Raw genomic sequence first — 26,308 nt, 5'->3', positions numbered from 1 at the left:
CAAGGTAGTAACACAAGAAAGGATTGGGTGAGTACCATCAAAGACAAGAATTTAAAACAACCCACCACTGAAATGGGTTTTGAGGGAAACAGGTTGTTTTTTGAGTATTTATGGTAGGTCTAGCTGCAACTGAGAAAATAAATGACCAATGTCCATCTGCAGTCGATTATGAGCTGCCTCTGCATTGGTGCAAAATCTTTCACACCTGCATCAAGATGCATCGTGGAAATGCTTATTTTCAACACCACTAGAGTGCGCGTGATGCCAACACTAGTGACTAGTCATGGGCAGTCATGGCAGGCCTCCTGGTAGCCCAGTGAGACCGGAGAATCACTGTGTGCCTTGGTTCAGGATTGTCTGGGCAAGGAGCCTTCAACCAAATTGCCCTTCAAACCGTGACTGCGAAACTGTAAAAGACAGCTTGTGGTTCCTAAGTGCTAACATGGTGAGGAAACAGTCTTTTTTGAGTGTCTGTCTCTGACATTCCCTGTTATATGGAACTTGGCCTTGAGTTTGGAGATGGTGCCATGGCTCACTCCAAAGAATGCTGCCCCTTGGTTTTGTAGAGCACCAGCTTGAAGTTGCCCTATCTCACAGGCCCTATCCAGATCAGTCAAAGACAATCAGAGAATCCTGATTGGCAGCAGCTTGGGGTACCAGAAGCTCAAAACAAGAGTCAGTAGCAACAGCAAAATGAGCTGTTTGGCATGGACAGAGGAGATTTTGCAAATTTTTTTATGGGCACAACCCACATACTTGGCTCTGCTGCTCATCCCACATATGCATGTTCCTCACATGCACATTGCCAATGTTTCTGCAGTACAGAGATACAAATAAACATCACTATAATCAAGAATGTGTTGTTTCAAAGTGTGTGGTTTCAAAAAAATATACAAGTTTCAAATATTTTAATGTAGTCAATATCATACTTAGCATGTGACATATCAGTATGATTTGACTAATAACATGAAACTGAAGGGAAAAAGTCAGGGATCAATTTAGAATATATCACCACTTTAGTAAACAGTTGTTAGATATTCCATTAATACATGCCATGCATAGCAAGCAAACAAACTGAAGTACTGTATGCATGTATTTTTAGGATCTGTTTATTGTAAAATATATACAAATAGTACATGTCTGAAAGGTTTTTATAATTTTGATTCAGGAATATCAATCAGCCTGAGAAGGCTGTAATGCTCCGGCTTTTACATTTCTCTCTCTGTAGGCTGATCTGCATTCATATTAAAGGTTGAACATTTGGTCTACACTGTTTATTCATATGTACTTTTCATACAGGAGATGGATGCTATTTACAGAAAGGGAGACCTTTATGCTCCACACGTAAATGAGACTTCATTATTGGCGTCACTGCAGGAACAGTACAGGGCAGGAGGTGTTCTGTGTTACCTGAATACCTTTATAGACAAACCTGAAACAACTCTTTAAAATGAAATGAACAGGTCTGATATTTGTTGTGAAGTTTAGTTTTCCTCCCACCTCTTCTTCTCTCTTCACAATAAATGTGCCCTAATTGCTTTATTTAGCTGTCAAAGTACTTTTTAGGCAGCTTAATTAGCATCTCATGGACGTGTACAGCAGTACAGTGGTAGCTGTTATCTCGTCTCCATCAGCGAGTTTGTTGCTAATTACTCCACTGGTGCTGTTTTTCACAGACTCAGTCTGCTTGTGGCTGATGCATCTGATCAGCAGATCAGTAGAGAATCAGCTGTCAAAGCACAACAGACTGCTGGAGGTGGAATTTGAAATGGTTGTTTGTGCTAGTTTGATTTTAAAACCACTGCGGTTTATTAAACAAAAAATAATTAACTTATCTCAGGCTTGATATATCAGCTGGGATTTGGGTGCTTTCTTTTCAATTTAACGAGCACCATCTTAGTATTCTTGCGTCATTTAAGTCTTGTAAAAAGACTTGCTTTGTGTGTACTTTCTAAGCTTCTGTGCTCTGCTCTTGTTTTCCATTTGTATTAAAATATTCCTTTTTGTCAAGCAGGGACAATGCACACTTTTTTGCAGGAGAACAATTAGAAGTGAATTTCAGGCTTTGGAGCACCAACATTACAAGGGATCTGGCTATGACTTGTTTTTAGTTTAGTGGTATTAAAGCGATGGTTCAATACTTGGAGAAGAGTTAGATTAAAAGACTACTATCACTCTGGTGCAGTAGATGTTGCCTAGAATGAAATGCTTCTTTTAAAGCCTATAGTATAAAGTCAAGAAAAAGGCCAGCCTGGAGTTTTTTAACTCTGACTACAAGGGAACCCTTTGAGTCAGCTAAGTGCTGTGCAAAGCTCGATGTTAGTTGCTGCTTACTCCCTTTAGGCTTTGCTAATTGGCAGCTTGAGATTAGTTGATAGTGAAAGCTACCACTTTTCTGGGCTACGCTAGTTGTTAGCTTCCTTAGGCTATGCTAAGCCATACTAACAGGAAGTGTGTCCTAAATTGCATACCTCAGTGTACTTAACATTTTTAGTCTAAATGTGCATTTTTTTGGAATCAACCATGTGGAGGATTTCATGAAAGACTTGGCCTGTGTGGCAGTGTTGAAGCCTGAGTTGTAGTACTTTTGGAGGGAATCTTGGAGGGAAGCCATTCGCACAGGAGTGCTGCAGAAAGATTACTAATATCCGAAGAAGGACACAAAACTCTTCCCTTGCCTCAGATAAATAATATGAGTCCTGCTTTTATTTTAAAGCTGAATATTGATGCCACAAGACTTTTAACTTGCTGGAACCGTGGAAGGAACATTAATGGACTGAACTCTACACACTCCAGGATCTAGTTGGACAATTACACATCAGGATTACAAGTAATAGACTTTGATCTTGGCAGAACTAGCTGTAGGAAGTGTTTTATGTGCATTCATTGAAAGCTGCATTTGCTTTCTTATTGTCTAATTATGTGTTATAAATTTGCTTTGCTGTGTCCATGTTTATGTCCAGTACAGTGCTTTCTCTGTCTCTCTGGCACTTTCACCACATTTTGATTTGCTTGTAAATACAATAGTTTGTTAGTTGTAGTCTAGTAGTTCATGATAGTTTTTGTTTGATTAGGTGCCATTGATTTTTCCTGATGACGTAGTGTATGCACCGTTAACAAGCAAGCACGCTAGCTAACATAAGCACCTGCTAGCTTGCTGATCTATTATTAGCAACAGCAGCAGATTTCAATCAGGAAAAAGGGCTTTCTAGACAAAATACGATGATTTTCTTCAAGGTAATAATTTTAACATAAAGTACAAGTTACATGAATCTAATAGTGAGTGAAAATAGCTGTCAAATTCTGACTTTAATCGACCTACAGAATATATTTACTCAGCTTTAGACTAGCCGGATAAGCTAAATTCTAATTTGTGTTTAATTGGATGGGAAATTATTCACCTTGGAACATCCTTAATTAAAATAGCCATTTTTATGTATTTTACTCATTTAACAATGCTAAAAAAGGTTATAATAAAAAATAACCCGGGATTTTTTTAGGCTGAACATGGATTAAAGATTTAAATGATTGCACCTGAATGTATCAAGAGTTCAAAACATCTGACAACTAGCAAATTTTTGCTACAAATAGCTAAATCTGGAGAAGGAAAAGTTTAGTTAGCTGTCTCTTTCCTTTAGGCTATGCTAAGCTTTGCTAAAAGGTTTCTTAAGTTTTTAAATATTTTTGTCTCTATAAGTTAATTGAGAGGCTGTGAAACAAGAAGGAGCCAAAATTAGCTTAGCATAAGACTCTAAAAGCAAGCCTAGCTCAATCCAGAGTTCACAGAGTCAGCTAGCTGTTTTTGCTGGGACTAGCTGAGGACAATGCTAAATTAGCTGTTGCTATCTGTTTGCTCTCTTTATGCCATGCTAAGCTTAAGCTATGCTTACAGGTAGCTCGAGTTATTTCAACATTTCCTATCTAACTCAGCTATCAAACTGCTAAAATAAAACTTAGCCAGGAGTCTAAAAGTTCAGCTAACAGTTTCTCATAAAAGCTAACTTGGTTCCATAATGAGTCAGCAAAATCAGACTACTTTTATTTCTTATAAGTAGGCAGCTGTAGGCAGAACTTTGCTTAAGCTAATCTATACTGTTTGAAGTAGCTGTATTTTCCCTTTCCTTAATCTTGTGTAACCAAGCTGTCAAAGAATTATAATTAAATGAATTTTTTAACAGCTTTCTTGCGCTTCCACTCTGTTTGATTTCTGTGATAGTAAATATACCACAGATGTTCTGTTTTATTTTCAGTGAGTGATTTATATTTTCCTGAACGACTTCAAACCTGTACTCAAGAATCAAAACATGCCTTTTATCTCAATAGCCCCATCTTTGCTTATTAGTCACTGACTTCAAATTACACAAGAAACTAAGTAAAACAGTGTTTAAGAACTGATGAATTTGTCTTTTAAGGTTAAAGATGCCTGAGAACAAACAAAGAGCACCGTCAGAGGGGTACTGCATGAAAATCCACTGTTATAAAAACTGTTTGAGAGTGGATGTGTGGGTGTTTGCTTTGTCTCCTGGCAGCGGTTCTGATCACTTGAATGAAATGTTGTTTGTGTTGTCCCTGTGTGTGGGGGAAGACTCATTTGTTTTGTTCTCATAGTCTGCACTGCTGCCTTGTACACAGCCAGCATTTGATACAAAGCAGCATAGTTCACATGTATCCCTCTATTTTGTTTTCGGCTGAATTACACGGCAATAAAACAGAAGTTTTAGTCCAGTTTGCAGCTCCTGGTTTCTATCTCATACCTGTCAGTGTCAGCAGGAAAGTATAAGCACAACGTATTAAACTTCCTGGCGAGTGAGAGAGGAAAAATAGTGATACCTAACCTTGATCTTCTGTGTAAAGTCTCAATAGACCTTCAGAAAGTTGTCTGAAAAGAGGGCATTTTAAACTGGAACTTCAGTGTACATTCAATCCAAACCTTTTGTCCAGATATTGGCCTCACTGTCTCTTTGCAGAAGTGTTTTCATGCACTTTATTGATGAGTGTTACACAGTCGGGTTCATAGCATTCTTATCTGTGTGCTTAACACTCCTGTAAGAATTTTATACCTGTAATAAAGCAGTACAAAATGAATACTGATGATGTCTATGTGCCCTAAAGATGCAAAGAAGATTGGGCCACATTCACAATATCTTCTTAAGATTTTTTTCAATTCATTCTTTAAAAGTAAACAACATCAGATTCATGATGTGTTCTTAGACTGAAGTGAATTTTTTACACCAGGCTACATCACGATACATGATATAAATTGTAACATTTTTAGGCTATATTGCAATCAACAATATGTGGCATAATATTTTTAGGCTACATCATGTACTGTGATATATACTGTAATATGTTTAGGCTATATTGTAATAATTGTAATATATCACAATATTTCTAGACTGTATTGCGATACACAATACATACCATGATTCTTTTATGCTACATCGCTATACACAACGTATATCACAATATTTTAGCCTGTATTGTGATACATGATGTATAGCATATCTTCAGGCTGTATCTTGAAATGAGATTTGTATATATATATTGTAACATTTTTAGGCTAAATAATGTTACACCATATATATCAAAATATTTTTTTGGCTCCAAAAGGATTCACCATATATATCGTAAAATGACATCAGTATGATGATTAAAGTTGACCAATACAATTAGGGTTAAATCAACACCAAGTTAAATTTACTACATATTTTTATCTTGAAAAGACTTCACTCTAAGCTTGTTGAAAATAGATATAAATGATGCCACGACAGGCCTTCAAACAAAAATAATATGCATAAATCACAGCTAATTTCCCAGTCTTTTTTTTTGTTTATGGGAAGTTAGATCTTTAAATCCTGGCTTTTCATCAACACTTACTGGGACCTTGTCTTTACTGATGTGTATTCTTACTGCTGTCGTAATCTCGGTGTAATCTTGTGGTATATTTAAAGATTTCCACATTTAGTTTGACGTCTTCCTTTTTAAGTCCAAACCACTGCCAGATGACGGATCCAGTGTTGTTTCATCGCTAACTTACCTTAGCGCTTTGCCTACATTCTTTGCTCTCCCGTGCTTTTCATCTGCTGATAAAACATGGGCATGCATGGAGGAGAGTTTTCTGGATGGTAGTGTGCTTTCTGCTGTAATAAAGAGATGTTCGGACACTGTGGGAGAAGCGACGCTAATGAGAGAATTGCATGCTGACAGCATTAAACTTCCACTTATTTATACCCGATTGTTGAAATATAGTCAATTGCTAATTTGTTTATCTTGTAAATCCCTGAGTTCTTGCCTTTGCTATGTCTATTAAAGCACTTGGTAAACATCTGTTTTCAAAGGTGCTATATAAATAAATTTATTATTATTTTTAATATGATTTATACATCTCATGTGGCAAAAGCTAGAATACATCAAGTATACTGGATATATTTCCCACCCCTACCTGTGTTTTTAAATTAATGAATGCCATGTGCTTGTCAGCTGGAAGCCTGTGCACATTTTTTCCTAATTAGCATAGAGAAACACCCCTTTTTATGCCCATATTAGGGCATGAGACTGCTGTGGACAATTGAAGAGGGCGCAAGGGATTGAAAAGAGAAATAACAAGATGTCAGTAATGTCAAAATTAACTGTAAAAACTAGGGATGCACAATATAATCAGTATCAGCAGATGTTAGCTTAAGAAGGAAATTATCAGTCTTAGCAGATCTGAAAATTTCCGCCAATATATGTAACTGATATTTTGGCTTTAATTTATGCTTGTATCAGCTGTAAACACTGGTTGTATGAACAAACAAGTTAGAGGAGTGTTAGACTGGACCAGTAGACGTCTTTATTCATCATCATTCTTTACACTTTAATGTGTGTATTAAGGACTGAAATTTTAGGTCTATAATACATCTAAATATTGGTATCTGCTAAAAATAAATTTGTAAATATTGGCATGTCAGATATCAGCAAAAATCCAATGTCCAGCATCCCCAGCAAAAACATTTATGCACTGGACTTCAAGTATAAGAAATACTAATGCCAATGAGTTTTGAAGTTTTTGTAGTACTGCTCAAAAAGAAACCAGAAGGACTAATTTAATGATATATTTAGCATCGATAGTGGACTTTAAATATATTCTAATTCTACGGATATGTTAGATAATATAGCTTATTCAGCCGGCGCTGTCGTAAAAATGGCATGAATCGTGCTGTAATAAGAGTATTCACAGACACTAGGAGCAGGTGAGGACATGCGACAAATTGACACAGAAGGGCAGGAGCACAGAGACTAAGAATACACAGGGATAATTAGACAAAGGTGAGACTGAGATAATCACCGGGAAGTAAAACTAGACATGAGACACAAGAGACAAGAACTACAAACTAATACAGGGAGACAAGACTACGGATGTCAGAAACTGCCTAAGTGGGTTTAAAAAAAAATTTCTTGTAAAAAACCACATAGAGAAAATTGCCTCTGCAATAGGGCTGGGCAATTGATCAAAAATTAGATCAAATCGCAATAAGGCCTGCCACAGTTTTCAAATTGCAGGAGGTGCAATATTTCTTTGACGTGAAATTTGTATCAAAATAACAGTTTTAAACTATTTTGTTGCAGAAGAGATTATATACATGACATACCGTAAAATACCAAATAATATCCCGGGCTTTTATTTGTCTCAATCACTGAGCAGACCAGGCATTTATTTGGGACCAGGCGGCTATTTGGACCAGGCGTTTAATTCCTTTCTCACTAAAATCTTGCTTAGCAAAAATTGGAAAAATATGAAGTTGATTGAAGAATTCAATAGCGGAATTACGGCGGTGTTCGGTCCTGTGTAGAACTTGTTCATGATGAGATGAAGTATTTTCTTGCCTGTGATTCCGCCATTGATTTCAGTGGAAAAGCAGAGCAAAACCACTCCACGAGGGCTTTGCCACCGTCAGTATTCAATTCAGCGGACATTCTCATCTGCGAGGAGGTACGTAAAGAGAGGGGTGGAGCTACGGAGCTCAAACAGTCAAACCATGAGTCAAACATAGAGAACAGGAATGGAGGTGGAGTTGAGAGTTGATTCTATACAGATCTCATCTCAGTCACATATCAGAGCTTTAAATAAATTACACCCCGCGTTTATTTGGAACAGGCGTTTATTTGTTCAAAATGTACTGCCACACCTGGCGTTTAATTGGGACCCGGCGATTATTTGGTGTTTCACGGTATGCAGTCATTCAAGTGTAAATCTTTTTCAGAATAGTCTATAAAAAAATCCTACCTTAATTTTTGTACTTTTTTCTTATCAAATACAGTTCTTATCAATGTTAATGTGCAGTGTTTGGTGTCTGCTAAACAGTGTTTTGTCTGATGGGCAAAAAGCACCATTTTGGTCACATTAGACCAAAGAGCTTTCTTCTCCTTGACCCCTGAGTCTCCCACAACTCTAGTGGGGATTTGATATAAGTTTTCTTTGCCACTCTCCCATAAAGTTCTGACTGCTGAAAAACCTGGACAACAGTTGTTGTATGCAGAGTCTCTCTCATCTCAGCTGCTGGAGCTTGTAACTCCTTCAGAGTAGTCATAGGTGTCTTAGTGATCTCTCCTTCTTGCATGGTCACTCAGTTTGTGAGGGCAATCTGACCTGGGCAGATTTAAATGTGTCATATTCCTTTAATTTCTTGATGATTGATTTAACTGAACCCTAAGGGATGTTCAGTGCCTTGGATTTTTTTCTTGCACTCATCCCCTGACTTATACTTTTCAATAACCTTTTCTCTGTGTTTCTTGGAGTGTTCTTTTGTCTTCATGGTGTAATGGTAGCCAGGAATACTGGTGACCAGTGGATGGGTTCTTCTGGGCAGGAAGGGAAGGCAGAGAAAGATTTAGACAGCAGATTTGGCCCAGATCATGGACAAAAAAGTGTACTTTTCTTGGCTTTTAGTTTATCTTGTCTGAATCTGCCATGTTTAAAATGGTCTCTCATGAGTTTCCTAATAGTGAGCATGCAATGCTTAATCTCTGATCTATGTCTCTAATAAGGATAGATCTCCCACTGTAGAGTTTGTGCTTTTAAAGCAAATTGGTGTCAGTATTTTAGAAAAATAAACATCAGCTGAGCTTGTTACAGAGACATGAACTGTTAGAAAAGTACTGGCTGGTCCTATTTAGTGGGAGCGATTAGTTTAGTTAAAACCTTTCACCCACTGTTCTAAAAATGTTATACAGACTTATGTTTTAATTCATAAACCTAGCTTTGTAGGTTGAGTTTCTTTCCAAAGATGGTAAAGCTAGCAGGACCTGAGGTCAGTTTCATGATGACAGCATCCCACTCTATGCTCGCACTGGCAGGTTGACACAGAGGTGAGGCGTGGACGGAAGTGTAGGGGAGTCAGAGTGAGTTAATTTACGTAGAAAGAAAAAGAGAGAGAGCTGTGGAGAAATCCCATGCTCACTCACTCCCACACCTTTTTCCTCTTGCTGTATTCTGACTCTAATGCCTCACGCTGCAGCAGTGAGACTCCAGCAGGCTGCGAGTGATGCTGACATTTCTTCACTGTGTCGCTCCTAAGAGAAAGGGCTTTTCTATCTGGCTTCACTTAAATTTCTTTTTCTTTTCTTCTCTCTGGGGAAGTAGTCGACAAGAGGACTGACATCTCACCCATCCTTTAAAGCCCTTTGTTTATGATCTTCAGGAAGGACGCCTGTTGATTTGCATTAAAGTGGACTTGGACTGAGGAGATTATTCTGGCAGTGAAAGAGTTGATTCACAGTTTTTGTCTCCATTCATGCTGGATGTTTCACTTATAGATTCTTTTATTTTTACATATGGACCACATTTTTTCAAAATGCTCTGATTTAGATGAATTTTTTTTCTACTTTGACTAAACTCTGATGGACAAAAACTAACACAACCCTCTTTTATTCCCCTCACATGCCACCATGTTCTCCAGAATCTTCATTCCCAAGAAGCACCGGCAACGCTTCGACGATTCAGTCCAACAGAACGTGATCAACCGTCTCTGTCGCAGCAAGAGCATCAGTGAGCCACAGGGCAGGATCCGCCGCAGCCGGAGCGAGGATCACTCGGATCGCCACCACAGGTCCAAAAGGGCGAGCTCAGTGCCCAGAGATGGGGAAGGAGGAGGGAGAGGGGACGGGGAGAGAGACAGGGGCCCAAGGAAGTCTGTCTCTGGGATGCCTGCTCATCCTCCCATCGGACCCAATCAGAGGTGAGCGCACATGTACAAGATGCATGACTGTCAAGTTGTTTTGGGAGATGTCCCTCTTGTTTTTTCTTTACTGGTACCATTTACCCAGTACCTAAGCTTACGTATCAGCTGAGGCCATGTGTCCTTCTGATTCTAGTTTACTAAAAAATCATATACAATCATTAAAAAGTACATATTGTGTTTATACTTCCCACTTGGGCAAATATTACATTCTGCCCTGGCACTGTCCTTTTGTTCATTGTTATTACTATATGATTATTTTACTCAACCCAATTTATTTTTTAAGGGTGCTCATGAAATCTTGAGTCAGATTACTGGAAAACCCTGTACTAATATTGGTGTCAATATCGGTTTCAGTAGCTTACATACACATGTAACATTATTGGAATCTATATTGATATCCTTGTCAGTACAATAATTGGAAGTGATGGTGATATTGTATAAATACCTGCATCATATCAAAAATGGTATTGGAATCAATAATTGGTATTAGTTTCAATACTGATATAGGTATTCAGTCTGAAATCGGTTTTGAGACTGGAATTGACATTGATACTGGCAACTGTATCAATACCCAAATAGGTATGAAAAACTGGTATTGGTATCAATATTAGGTATCAGGATCAGGATCAATACTGATGATGGTTTTGATACGAGTATTGGTATCAATAAGAAATTGGTATAAATATCGTTCAGCCCCTGTATTGTATTCAAACTGGTGTTTAAATTGATACTGGTATTGGTGACAATGCTGGTATCAGTATTGATGTTGATACTGGTATCTGTATCAGTACCTGTATGGGAAAAGAGACTAGTATTGAAATCGATACTGGCATCAGAATCTAAAATTGGATGTTAATATCAATACTGATAATGGTTTTTGAGATGGATATTGGCTTCAGTCTGAAATCGATACTGATACTCATTGTTCCCAGTTTACTTGGGCAGTTAGTTGGCAGTCTAGCCTCATTATGCAATTTTTTTGTTTCTTCTCTTTTGACTGTATTCATCAGTAGGACGTTGTATAAAGACACACACTCAAGTAACATCAAGTTTCACGCAGTATTCCATAATCGTAGCTGTGAGCTGCATATATGAAAGTGTTAATTCAACACCTATAGCATTGTATTTAACCCTTTGAAAGTGTCTGTATTGGTACACACTACATGTAGTCAGAACTACACTTTTAAAAGTGTTAAATATTTTGCACTATGACAGAGTTGAATCAGCTCTGTTGATTGGTGAAATTTTATTGTGGTCAACACTGGTCTCTGTTGATTTTACATAACACTAGTGTGTAGCATTAAGTTTACTCTAGCAGTGTTACATATTTTAACACTAATTAAGATTAGATAACATTAACACTACTGCAGCAAAATTGCAAGTGTTAAATTAACAGAGAGTGTTAAATTTAACACTAGAAAAGTGTTGATGTCCTCTCTTTTGCGTGTTAATCTAACACATTGTAAAGTGTTAAGATTTTAACTCTTTGATAGTATTTTTTAACGCTCACAGTGTAGGGTTTTTACACATCAAAGTGTGATTTTGACACAATATTGTGTTATTTCCTCTAAATCAGTTGTATATCTGAGGTATTTATAATTTCAAGTATTTACACATTGCAGAGCACTTTACATTTTTAAATGATTATAGATTGGCACCTCACATTAAACAACGGTGGCATTGTGAGAAATCTGAATAGATTGAATATGCCCTGAGATGTTAGTCTGCATTCTGTTTGTTATTGTAGACCAGCTGTTCCCAAACATTTTTCCTTGAACCCCTACCCCTACTCATTTCAAAGACAAGCTGAGCCCCACCCAAGACCCAAAAAACCCCCGAAAAGCAACGTCCATCTAATTGTTTTATTGATAAACCCTTAAGGAAGTGGCTCCTAACAGGTTATTCCCACCAAAAGACCAGTGTTTAAACTGTTTATTAAGTGCTTTATCATGATTTTACTTGATATTTGCAAGTCTAGTTTTGACAACTTCAAAGCAGAAAAAGCCTTGTGCCCCTGCAGAGATCTTTGGCGTCCCCCCTATGGGGTCCAAGACCCCCGGTTGGGAACATTGTTGTAGACCATCCATTTCCACAGTCAGGAAGTGACCAACTTAGTGGATAATTTCACTCACAGTACAGAAGTGCTTAACATAAAAAGCAGAAATAATTCACCAGAAGCATGAACAAAGGAATCCCAGCAGTGATTGCTGTACAAAAGGCAGTGCATGGCTGGAAACCCTCATATGGATAGATCTAGTTATGAAAATGCGTATTGAATACAGTGAAATTAGTTCAAAAGCAATTAATTAAAAGTAGCATTAATCTGACTATAAGGGTGCAACAGGCTTTATGCTATAAAGGAGAAGGCTGGGGTGGAGGAGGTTAAGCTTTGCCAACAGCAGCATATCTTTGGTCTATATTAGGTTTCAGTATCAATGCAGTCAAAAGTTTTGGTTCATCGTTTGAATCTGAAATCGGTATTGATATTGGTATTAGTACTGATACTGGATTCTGTATCAATATCTGTTTGGGTATCAAAAGTATTTGAATCACTACTGATTTTGATATCAATATCAACACCAATAATGGTAGGGATATCCATATCAGTATTAATTTGGAATCACTGGTATTGGTGTTAATACTGATATACATTTTCACACTGGCATTGCTATTCTAACTGCTGGAGATAGTTTCATGACATGATGCAATTTCGGCCCCTTCTCTCGGTTTTTTCTGTTGTTTACTTGAAGAAATCCGGTTACAGATAGGTTATCTCAAGGACGTATGTTGCTGCTGAAGATAACCATTATTTTTCATGCTTTTACTCACAGGATTAAAAGATAAATCCAGGGGAAATTGGGAACAATTTATCACTTTTCCAATTTATTTATTTATTCCAAATCTGTATACAGAAGATGTTTTAACACCTAATTACAGAAGTCCTGAGTCAGTAAGTGCTCAGATGCATTATTCATTCAGCCAGAAAGCACCTCTTTAAACTGAAACTAGCCTCTGCCTTTTTCTATCTGCTCACTCATTCAACTTGGTAATCCCCTATTATTATAAAGCCCCTGACCACTGAACCCTTTGGTTCATCTTCCACCCACTAACACACAGATTACACCTCTGTCCAATTAATAACAGCACAGCGGGCTCAGCGCAGGATTACAGGGGAGGCAGCAAACTCCCTCACACCCACACAAACTAACTATGTAAACCCAGAGACCTGTCTTTAACCACACAGGAGTAATATTGTGAGGCTTAGTATGTCAAGTGTCATCATAATGGCAGGCCACACGGCAAGTGGAGGACAGAATGTGAGAGGGTTTAATTCATGTGGAAGAAGTGGCACAGTCATGGTAATAAGTTGTGCTGCAGGCAGGTGTCCCTCCTGAACCTCAAGAGTGTTGTGTAACACTGTTATGAGATAGATAGATAGATAGATAGATAGATAGATAGACAGACAGACAGACAGACAGACAGACAGACAGACTGACTTAGCACAGGTAAGGACATTTGTATTTGGTAGATTATTTCTTTGTTTTAACAATGCTTTTTGGCAATAGATCTTATACCACTGGAAAGCCTGTTTATTAGAGATAAGATTTATTGCCAAGAAGCATTGTTACAACAAAGAAATAACTACCAAACACAAATTTCCTTACTTTTGTGCTAAGTTTAGATAGATGATTCTGGTGAATTTGTAGATTATAATCTTGAATGTTTGACTTTATGTCAGGTTAACTTTAGATAGTCTCTATGTTTTATGTGTTAAAGCGGCAACATTCGTCTCTAGTGTGATTTGTGTTATGATAGAAAACCTTCAGGAGTGAAGGTATTACCATCTACTATTTGGCAGAAGACTTCATGAACAAAAGAACAGAGGTGACACCAGAAGATGCAAACCACTCATTAGCAAGAGGAAGATCAGGCTGGAATTTACCAAAAAGTACAGAGACGGGCCTCAAAAGCTCAGGGACAAAGTTGTATGGACTGATGAGACAGAGATGAACCTTTACCAAAGTGATGGAAAGGCTAAGGTTTGGAGAAAGAAAGGATCTGCTCATGATCCCAAACATACAAGCTCATCTGTGAAACACAGTGGAGGTAATGTCATGGCTTCTTCTGGGATGGTCTCATTAATCTTCATTGATGATGTAACACATGATGGCAGCAGCAAAATGAACTCAGAAGTCTACAGAAACATTCTTCCAATTTAAGAAAAGATGCAACCAAACTGACTGGGGGATCCTTCATCATAGAGCAAGATAATGACCCAAAACACACTGCCAAAACAACAAAGGAGTTCAACAGGGGCAAGAAGTGGAAGGTTTTAGACTGGCCAAGTCAACCTCCAGTCTTAAACTCTACAGAGCATGAATTTTACCTGCTAAATATGAGACTGAAGGGAGTAACCCCCCCAAAAAAAACAACAAAGGAGTTCATCCAGGGGAAGAAGCAGAAGGTTTTAGACTGGCCAAGTCAACCTCTAGTCTTAAACTCTATAGAGCATGAATTTTACCTGCTAAATATGAGACTAATGGGAGTAACCCCCAAAACAAACAACTGAAAGACACAGCAGTGAAAGCCTGGAAAAGCATCACAAAAGAAAAATGCAAAAGTTTGTTGATGTCAGTGGGCCACAGGCTTGATGCAGTTATTGCAAAAAAAGTGTTTGCAACTAAATATTTAGTCTTTTTCACTTTAATCAGTTTTAAATGTTTCTGTTCCAATACTTTTGCTAACTTTAAAATTTGGTGTTCCTTTACAAATAATGCTGTTTTCTAAGTTGTGTATCAGATCAAGATGTAACTACTTGGAAATGAAAGCTGAAATGTTGAGCTCTTGTCTCATAGTCATCTTGTGATGTTAAACCCAAATGTTTTTAGTCTTTGAAAAAATAAAGGAATTGACCTCAATGTTCTTGGGGAGGAGACAATAGAGTCAAATTAAAGGAGAGCACCAAACCCTTATAGTAGTAGTAGTAATGTAAAGTGTTACATCTAGTTTGAGTTAGCCTATCTAGACTGTTTTTGAACCATTTTCAAGTACAGATTTCTTGGACTGATCTATCACACTTGTTTAAAGAGCTGTTGAAGTGGCTGATTTCTTTTGTGAACTAAACATTCTAATGATGCTTACAATCAATCATTATAGATTATGTATTGTCTGTTACTGAAGCTTCAGCACAATGAGTCATCATTTAATGTCACAGCGAGTTCATTAAGTAATGACTGACTCACGTGAAGTTGTGAAAAAGTGCAATGTGCGCTGATTGTTGACGAATGGGAATGTGGAGAAGCCTTGAGCAGCTTGCTTATTGTAAACACTCGGATTGTCAAGAGTGCTCAAGGCTGATGCTGCGTATCTGACACCCTCCTCTCACACATACTGACACGTTCACATACATGCAGCTCCCGATGTGCCCATCTGCATTTAGCTCCTCTTACATAACAGCAGTAAGAGCATCTATGAAGAATAGATCTGTCTGTTTTCTCTCCCCCTTCATCTCTTTTAGTTCTCTCTACTGTTTACATATCAAGGCAGTGTTGCCTTGAGTCGTTTCCATGGAAACACACCCTGGGTAGACGGCACAAGTGTCTCAGCTCTGATGTAGCGGCAGGTTCAACCCCGTGTTCTCCTCCACCGGGGTGAATGAAAGCAGAGGAACACCATCAGGAAAATTTCAGAGGGCCTGTTTACGTTGAGAGCGTCCTGATTAATTTACATTTATGAACAAAGTCAAACTAAGATCTGAAGAGCCCTGTGGATTGTGGCTGAGCTACTTTAGATTACATAAAAAACTGCCATGTCATCAGCCTAAATATTAGATTATAGTAAAGACAAGCGTCATTCCCCCACTTGTTCCCACTCCCACTCAGAGGAAGTGACGGATCAAAACAGCAGAGAAGCCTTGAACACAGCAGTGAGCGAGCACTTCAAACAGAGACAGCTGGGCTTCCCGTCCATTCACAGGAAAAAAAATCAGTGTGAAGCATCAGTTAGTTAAATGATGTCAAAACTAATACTGAAACAATGTAGTGCTGTGTGGATTGCAAATAATTGAGGGCAATTACATGATTCATCTTTTAGTCTGTGAAATGCAGAGCAATGAATAACTGTCTCCAGAGTCACTGAAAATTAAACCACTCATTTGTTGGAAAAATAAAGCAATCAGAGAGCTAATTGGCAAAAGTGAGATATATTTTCTAGCTCTTCTGAAAAACATATAAGGATTACCTGAAACATAAAACAAACATTAAGTGATAATGAAAACAAGCATTAATTTTATGCCTTTTTGCACCAGTGGTTGTAAGAGGTTACCTTGCAAAACAGACTGTCATCAGCCGTAAAAAGCTCCTATACACAACGTTTGGACCAAACCGAAAATTGTTCAGACCAATCAGATTCATCTTTGGAGTTCAAGGCGGTAGCTACAGATGAGGTTTAGTTGTACTGTGAGTTGTACTGTATTTTAATTAGCATTTTCTGTTTTATTTTGTTATTTCTCAGTAAGTATGTGGCTATCCAATTCTTTGTTTACTTCATTTTGCCATTCATTTTCCACAGAAATTAATCTGTAGTATTAGGTAAGGGTTGAATTAACAAAGATGTATTAATTCAACTTTATTCATCAACAAAGTGGCAGTTACATTCATGAAATAACCACATCACAGTCATGAACTAAGAAACATTTTATGAATAAAACAGAGAAAAAGTTCAGAGTTCTAATCCAGGACTAAATTATGTAAAGCCCTATTCCAGAGGTAGTTAGATGAACTGTGGCTCGCTTTAGCTTCGTTAGCTTTAGCTAAAGCTAACATAGCTATGCTAGCTACATAATTAATGTTACTATATAATCCAATGTTGCTAAATTAGCTTTAACAACGTGAGCTTTGGCAAACATAGCTAAAGCTAATGCAGCTCAACTCAATCCAACCTTTATTGTCATTGCACAAAAAGTACAACAAAAACTTCCATGCATTCTGGAGGATTGAGATAAAAATATATAGATAGAGATAAATAGAATGAAATAGGATATCCATGCATACACACTCACTGTCATCTCCACACACACATTAAATAAAACTCATGGAATAAAAATTAAAGGATAGAAAAAAAAATGAAATAGCACCTTGTGTTATTAAAAACTAAAGCTGCACAGATAACATAGATATGTACAGTATCTTATGTAGCTGCTTTGTGAGTTTAGCTCTAGCTCTGTAGGTTTTTGACTTTTAACCTTTCCTGTCCTATCCTTAACCTTAGTCCTTAGTCTAACCCCAAACAGGAGTTTAACCCGATTGTATTTTGAAAGTTTCAGTGTGTATTTCCGTTCTAAGGTTTACGGTGTTTGGGTTAATGAATGACACAGCAAAATCATCTTCAATCTGTCAGTCTATTCAGCTCCCATAGTGTTATATCTAACACTTTTCCTGAGTTTATATCATTCTTACAGGTTCTCAGTTAAATTGGCACTTTGGAAAGAGTTAATTTTTTAGCTCTCTTGCAGTGTTTTAAATTTTATCACTCACACTGTTGTTCTTCATATATTAGTAAATGTTTAGTATCTATGAATGTAATTATTTACACAGTGCAATGTGCATTGATCTTGCATTTATCACCTGTCGCAAAGTCAGGTGTTTTATAGTAAGGATGGAGCAAAGAGACAGTTGCAGAGATAAGGTACGCCCTGAGATGAAACTCAGCACACCTCCTTTTATTAAACCATCCCTTGCTACAAGCAGGAGATCACCATTTAGTGGATAATTTCACTTAAGCTGCATAAGTATCTAACAACAATAATCCACCAGAAACATGATCAAAGGAATCACAGCAGTGATCACTTTAGCAGAGGCAATATCTAGAAACACTCAAACACAGCTAAACAATCTGCCGAAGAGCATGATGGGTAAACTCTGCCCCAAAGATTGAAATGGCCGTGAGCTCGGCTTAATTAACGCTGTGATGTAACTCCAACACTGAAGACTATTTAACTCATAATGGAGTTAAAATCACACTTTGAAAGATTAATTCAACTCTGAAATTTTTACTCTCCAGTTTATGCTGCGTATTATGCAGCCAGTCAGTAAAGGTTCTCCAGATGTTTTGCTTTATCTTTAGGGAGGAAGCAAATTTATTGCCATTATATTAACATAAGTTTATAAAAAGGTAGCAGGAAACTAGGCTAAACTCTATTTTACTGCATCAAAACATTGCTTCTGAACAGAAATAATGGAGAAACTTGATTATAGTGATAAAAGTCATACTTCTGTGATGTGTTTATTGCTTGTAGCACAATAATGATCCTATGATTAATTGGTTTGTAATTAGTTTCTCCTATTCAACCTGTAAATTAGAACTGTCAAGAACTGTCAGTACAGGAACAAAACTGTAAAAGTCAAAGCTTTCACAGTCATGTTTATAAATGCAAAACTCCAACCAGTATGATGAATTCCCAATTCCCAACCAGTCTTTTCCATTAATTTGTACCCCCTCAACAAATTGAACGTTTTTTGGGGGAATAAATGTGCAAAAGATCAAGAATCTGCTAAGTTTTTACCCTTACTGAAGCAAAAATTAAACCCCAAGATGAAGTTTTGCACTTAAATTATTCCTTTCATTGATATAATCTGTCAAAAGTTCCCCTGCAAATCTGCTGTTTGATGTATTCATCTCATTTCCTCTCTTTCCTCAGGGTCATTCGTGTCTACAGAGGGAAGAAAAACTTTGGCTTCACGCTCCGGGGTCACGCTCCCGTCTGCATCGACTCGGTCATCCCAGGTATCTGCTTCTAATTTAAAACCCAGAACAGAACAGCCTGATCAGCGCCTCCTCTCCCTCTCTGTGTGGTGGTTTGTTACAAACATTGTTCTGTGTTGGCTGAGAGGGGTGGATGTGTTCTACGTGGGCGAGTCTGTTGTGGTGCCAGCCGCTGCAGGTTGAAGGTGATCAGGAGGTGTTTATGTGTGTGTGCAGCTATGAGTGTACCAGGAAGTGAAATTGTGTGACTCACCAATGAAATGTTAAGAGGAAAACACTGAGAACAGGCTGTGCTGTGCAGTAACTGACGCTTATAGCAGTCAGTCAGAGCCTCGCTTCAGAGCTCAGGCTGTTTTCTTCAGGGGTTTTCTTAACTTTGGAACCTCATACAAATTAGATAATAAAAAAATGAGGAGATTTCTCTATAAACAAAAACACTGTGGTTTTATTAAATTCGTACATCTTTTGTTAGCATGTTGATTACACTCTTTTCAGTGGTATGGACAAAAACAAATTATCATTTATGTCAGACTTTGAAAATAAGGGATTACTTTTAAAAGAAAGCCTGTCTTTGAGTATCTCAGAATAGATTCCTGTTTCGACATTTACTAGCTTTAGAATCCAAATGGCTAACATCACTTAGGCTTCATGCGCTGACTTATACAGTTCAGAAAATTTAAGTAACGCCCAAAGAAGAGCCTTTATGATTATTTTTCTACAATGTTAAATCCATAATTGACATCAAGAATTTATCAAATGATGCCATATCATAGATATATCATGATCTATCACACTCTATTATCCGTACGATAAATATAAGTTGGAAATAAAGAGTTCATTTACATTTCAAATGATTGCAGATCTAGTTTAAGTAAATTTTATTATGTCATAGCCAGTAATCATACAAAATGTTATTTCAACTAAGAAAATTGTGGCTAGTGTTATATTTATGGAAATTTGGAGGAGTTATGCACAACAACCAACCAAAAAGTTGTAAACCAGCAGCTGGTGAATGTTGTGCTGTCTAAATGCTTTCAGGAACACCATGATGAGAAGAGAAAATGACTCAGAGAGTGATAGAGAGCCACAGAGTGATAGAGAGCCACAAACATCACTTAGAAGCCCATTGATGCGAGTTTGTACAGTCACTTGGATTGGCTTGTTAGTGGCTGTTTGATTCAGACTGGACAAGTTTTAAAAAAATCAAAGTGAAAGAGGCAGGTGCTTAGAGACATGGATTCTTTACTCTTTTTTGACAAAAAAAAAAAACATTACAAGACAAAATCTCTGATTTCAAAGGGAAAATAGATTCTTACAAAGTAATGTCTGTTGAATAAAAATGTGTAAGGTGTAAAAAAAATTAGCATTAATATTCACCCCACTTTAAAGTGACTGACCTAATTCAACAGAGGTCCAGCCAATTGGTGCTAGTAGTCTCACAACTAGAGAAATTGGGGATCACTTGAGTGTAGTGAATGAGTCTCTAGTGATTGTAGTATAAGTACACCTGTGTCTGGAAAGTCCAGTCACTGGTTAATCAGTATTCCTGGCTACCGTTACACCATGAAGAAAAGAACACTCCAAACAACTCTGGAAAGTAAAGGTTATTGAAAAGTATAAGTGAAAGGATGGATACAAAAACATTTCCAAAGCACTGAACATCCCCTGGAGTTCAGTTAAATCCATCATCAAGAAATGGAAGGAATATGGCATACGGATAAATCTCCCTAGTTCAGGCTGTCAGCAGCTGAGATGGGAGAGACTCTACATACAACAGTTGTTGCCCGAGTACTTCACCAGTCAAAGCTCTATGGAGAGTGGCAAAGAGAAAGTCACTTTTGAAGAAAACTCATTAATTCTCAACTAGGTTCACCAAAAGGCGTGTGGGAGCCTCCTTGGTCAAATGGGAGAAAGTTCTTTGGTCTGATGTGACCAAAATGGCAGCATCATGCTGTGGGGACTCTAAGCTTGTAAAGGTAGAGGGGGAAAAGAATGCACAAAATAAAGGAAAATCCTGGAGGACAAGCTTATTCAGTCTTATTCAGGCCTATTCTGTTTTTTGTTTTTTTTTTGGGGGGGGGGCTTTTTCGTGCCTCTATTAGAGAGAGGACAGTGGATAGAGTCGGAAACAGGGAAGAGAGCGGGAAGAGACATACAGAAAATAGTGCCACGGGCCGGATTCAAACCCGGGTCGCCTATGTACTTGGTGCGCGCCTTAACCACTCGACTACTGGCGCCCCAGGCTGATTCTGTTTTGAAAGGGGTGAATGTTTATGTTGTCACTTACATTATGTATTTTTATTTAAGTGGCATTACTTTGTTGCCAAAATTATATTAACCATGATCGATTTATAACATCATTTAAAGGGTAAAACATCCAAATACATTTTATAGGCACTATATTTAGCAACAAGTGAGGTTTTAATCAAACATGTCATTCTTTTATATTTGCCAAGGTCATGCAAAATATTTGTCACTCTTTATGCTCTGTTGTTGATACAGAAAAACAAAATTCTGCTGAGCTTTAGAGGAGATTTTGGACAGATTTTATCAATTTTGGACAAAGCCAGGCTATCAGTTTTCCTCTATTTATTTTCTTTGTGCTAAGCTAAGCTGATTTAGCTGCTTCATATTGATAGCAGATGCATTTTACCAACTGTTTCTTCCCACTTTAGTCGATACAGGGTCAACAAAGTCAAAATGCCTGTTTCCTACAATGAGAATTATTGATTAGTTTCCCAAACTGTAGATCAATTCTAGCATCAGGTGTTAATGTATATGGATTTTCTTTACATCCAAGTTAATGCAGATAGAGAGCCATGTTTCCCAGAGTCAGTAACGCAGATTTTTAATTGGTCTTAATTTTTAATCAGTGCCCTTATACTCTGATGAATCAAATGCTTTTTAAATATTTATAGGGGTAATTATGACTAAGAGCTTGAGTCAAACATATTAATTCCTTTCATTTTTTAAATTTGCAGCATATTAAAAGAAATGTTATTGCTTTCAAAAATGAAAGTAGCAGACAAGAGAGGCTGTGAAGTAGCTGTAGAGGGAGTATGCAAGGAGGGTGGTGTATTTGTGTGTGTGTGCGTTTGAAGATGACGGCACTGTTCCCGCCCACCATCATCTCCCACCATCATGTGCTGGAGCGGCCAGAGCGGACTGACTCAGTGGGCCTTATGGAGGTTGATATGGAGATGGTGGGGGTGGATAGCATGTCTCTGATCGTGATCTGAATCCTGACGACTAGAAAACCACAAACACAGTTTCAAAGTCTGCCTCGTGGCGCGTGAATGCGCCTTTAAAACATGAAGGGTTTGCTGGATTTGAACTTTTAGTGAAATAACAACAAAATGACATTCAATGTGAGGAAAATTTAGCCCTGATTTGACACATGAGGAGGCGACTGTGGACGCTACAGTGCAGTCAGAACATATTCCACTGAGGTTTGTTTTGACAGCACTGTCTTCCTTATGTAATATAATTCAGCATGGAGATCATCTCATTTGTTGACGGGCTTTGTTGGATGTCAAACACAGATTGACAGCACCACATTAGTCACCATCTCTTCTATCGTCTGCTCAGTGCACCTTGTTAGCGGCTGAGGTGTTGCCAAATTTCTGATTGATGTTTATTTCTCTCTCCATCATCTCAGATAGTCCGGCTGAGGAATGTGGACTGAAACCAGGCGACCGTATCCTCTTTCTCAATGGACTGGACATGAGGTTAGTATTTGATAGGTAGCATCATTATCAGCTGCAGTAGTTGTAGTAGTATTTCATCTGTGCCTGCTGTCTAAGTTCTTGAACTTTGGTGGTATATTAATAGAAATCAGGGCCTGGTTTTGTGGAGGAGATGCCATCTGCCACCACTTGAAAAATATCTCTCACACAGTGCCAGACAGTGCCATGACAGAACACATGAAGCTTTTTTTGTGGTTCTGTTGTGGTTTTCCTTTATTCGTTGTTTCACTGCTTTTGGGCTGAGATCAGTTTTTCAACTTGGTGCTGTGATTTCTGTGCCTATCCTGAAATTTACCCTCAAGAGAAATAGAGGGCTTAGCTGTTAAAAAAATAAGCAAAATCTAAGCAGCAACCCCAAAATTTTATTGTGTCTTGTTTGGGAATATTTTAGATCCAGAGGAAAGAGCTAGAATGCTAAGGAGTGGACTGGTTTAAGAAAATCAAGACATACCCTTTGTTTCCTCTTTTGTATGAAATTTCATTTGTTCCTAAAGATTCTTTGTAGACGTCATTTAACAGCAAAGAAATCCCCTTGGGGGGCAAGAAGTGATTTCTGCATAGAGAAACACTACCAAAAACAGCATGTTTTGAGCTTTTAACAACTATACCAAGCATTGGGATTTTGAAAATAAAAACATTCTTTATTTTTTATTCCGTGATTGTACTTTTGTTTCTTCAGCTGATAAGCCGCCTGTCTCGCTCAATGTGACAGAAAATCTGTCTCTTTTAAGTGATCCAGCTCATTAGGCTCAGCTCAGCTCAGAGGAACTGGTTGTTTGGCTCCCAAGGAGCTTTTTCTACTAAAAGATGATGGAAAGGAAACTGGCACTCAAATAAGACCTAGCTACCAAGGATCACATTTAAGAGCCGTTTTGTAGCACAGGCTCGTTCATGAACTGCAAATTGCTCACTCCACATGGTTTATTCTGTTGACAGTAGATCTCTGTTTCAATTAAAAGCATATGTCAGACAAAATGAGGGTTTTTAATAGGGCTGTGTGTGGTTAAGTGGTTAAATTCATTTATCAAATTAGGAATCTGTTAAACCAATTACCGATCATTTTTTAATAAACACAGGCTTGAAATCCAGGTCAAAATGCTCTTTTAAACTGTAATGAACCTCCCACCACTAGAGGCCACTGTAGCTTCAGTTAATGGCCGCTGCCTTCCTGTCTGAGCTTTCCCATGGCACTCTACCAAACGTAAATATGAGAAAATTAGGGGTTATCGTGTAATAGGAACAGCCTGGTATGACGAGTTTTTTTTTGTTTGTTTTTTTAAGTAGAAAATGGAAAAAAGTTGTAGGTAGACTGTCAAGGGTTTAACTCCATATAAGTACTAAACCGAAGTGAAAAGAGGCCACACATCAAAGCACAATATTGATCTGCAAAGAGGAACAAAGGCTGGTGGCGTTAGCTTTGAATGTTAGCCATGCTGTATTAGGCACACAAACCCGCTGACACAATGGCCCTGTGAGAAATATGACTCTTTTCTTAGGATTTTCTCCTCTTTAGACTAGTCGGTTAAACTAAATTTAAATGACCGTTTCATCAAATACAGAAATGGACACTTAGGAACATCCTTATTTTTTAATAAGTTAAAGGGGCTCAGCTAGCCTCTTAGCTCAGTACAAGACTCCTCTAGACTCTTGTCTCCCTTCATCTGGCTAGATGATGCTAGGAGGTCTGCAGGACTGAGTAAAATGTGATCAATCATCTCCATTTCAGGGAAGTTGGTTGAACTGTGGAAAAAATCACTGATTGTAAAGTGCAGGGATCGTACTCAATGAATGTAGAGAATTCCTGATGATAACAGCAGCGTAGAGGTCCGTTTAGAGCTTCAAAGCACTAACTTTCCTCTGTTCCCATTCATGTCTTATGGCTTTCCATTTGGGATCACTTGATTGCAAACAGCCTATGGAAATCTCATTGATATCCTACAAAAGTCCTCCTCTCCATCCTTTCCTAAGCACTTAAAGAAATGATTACAATTCAACAAGTCCTATAAAAATTGGTTCAACAAAATAAACAGAGTAGTGCAGTCAAACAAACTTGGAAAGAGGTCCAATCACGGTGTAATTATCAACAGCAGATTCATATTGATTCTACAGTGTAATGACATTTGGTGTCCCCTTCTGTTAGGGGACACCAAATGTCTCCAAACAGAAGGGGATGTTTAGTGTCACTTCTTGGCTTTGTATTATGAAAAAAAAAAGATTTTTTTGTTCATAATACTAGTTAGCGGTTTCTCCTAGCAGCTCCTATGCTAAGCTAACATACTGCTGGTTATAGCTTTAACTGAGACTCCATGGTCAAGTAAAAGAAAGTTCTTTGGTCTGATTGGACAAAGATAGAGCTTGTTATCCCTCAGGCAAGACACTATGTTTGACAGACACCAAGCACTGCACATCATCACAAACACACCATCCTCATGTAAAGCAAAGTGGCAGCAGCATCATGCTGTGGGGATGCTTCTCAGCAGCCAGCCCTTGAAGGCTTGTAAAGGTAGAGGGTAAAATGAATGCAGCAAATTAAAGGGAAGTTCTGGAGGACAAGCTTATTCAGTTTGCAAGAGACCTACGGCTTAGGAGAAGTATTTTTCCAGCAAAAAAATGACCTGAAGCATTGAAAAGGGAAAGAATATGGCACATGTGTAAATCTGCCTTGATCAGGCCATCATCACAAACTTGATCATTTATAGGGCTTTATATCATCCTGGCCTTTGCCGTCAACAGCAAAATTATTCCACAAAAACTAGCTAGCTTGTCCCTTCCCATTCCAGTATTTAGATGAAGCTAAACCAATACTGGCTGTGGGTTTGGTGTAATTTGCATACCAAGTCTAGTCTCAGCAAACAAACTTAGCTTGTTCCTAATAATAGAAGCCACTGATTCAAGTTATATGTTTTCTTAAATCTAAAGAGTATAGTTAGCTGTTTGTTGTTTTTACTCACTAAACTAAGTTAGACTAGATTGCTGCTAGCTGTAGTTTTATAATTAGATGTTGGACATGAGCGGTATTCGTTTTCTCATCTAACCCCTGTACAAGATGGAGTAAATAAGTGTGTTTGTTAAAAATATCTTGGTTTTCTATTTGAATGTTCTCCTCCAGCAGTGACTTGTGAGTTTGTGTAGGTACTGTCTGTGTATGGGTCGATGCACGTGACCTTTACCTTTATGTAAACGGAGCTTTTCTCGTAGGAGTCGTCATACTTCTGTGGACTTTACAAGTTCTTGACCTTCTGCCTCCTGAGTGAGTGTGGGCGTGTGGATAAGAAATTCATCGTGGCTAAAACTGAATCGCACATATATATTCTCACTCTGCAAACACACTATAATAACAAACCAAATATATCATAGTCAGTATACCCAGGGCTGTGAAGGTGCAGAATTACTCATTCTGCCTCCTTGAATGCCGTGTAAGAGAAAAATTGCAGAGCTGTTCCCATGGCTGCCTGGTGTACTGACTTGATTGGTGCAGTTTAATTTCTCTGCTCTCCTTGATAACATGGTGCAGAAGTAGGAGGTGAAGAGCAAAACAGAGCTGTTCAGCACAAAGACAGAAAAATACAACGCTTTCAG

The 26,308-nt window shown here is 38.1% G+C and overlaps 1 protein-coding gene across 1 annotated transcript in view; it reads left to right on the top strand.

Moving 5' to 3' along the window:
* The window catches only part of grid2ipb (glutamate receptor, ionotropic, delta 2 (Grid2) interacting protein, b), a 75,662-nt gene that overhangs the window by 14,322 nt on the left and 35,032 nt on the right, over positions 1–26,308 (top strand). Inside the window, exons 2-4 of the mRNA XM_041814959.1 lie at positions 9,939–10,217; positions 18,919–19,004; positions 22,642–22,711. Of these exons, the coding sequence (XP_041670893.1) occupies positions 9,939–10,217; positions 18,919–19,004; positions 22,642–22,711 (435 nt within the window). The remainder of the gene's footprint in view (positions 1–9,938; positions 10,218–18,918; positions 19,005–22,641; positions 22,712–26,308) is intronic.

The sequence above is a fragment of the Cheilinus undulatus genome, linkage group 20, assembly GCF_018320785.1.
Source record: "Cheilinus undulatus linkage group 20, ASM1832078v1, whole genome shotgun sequence".
NCBI classification, from domain to species: domain Eukaryota; kingdom Metazoa; phylum Chordata; class Actinopteri; order Labriformes; family Labridae; genus Cheilinus; species Cheilinus undulatus.
The sequence above is the reverse complement of the archived record's forward strand: the minus strand, read 5'-3'. Positions and strand labels throughout refer to the sequence as shown.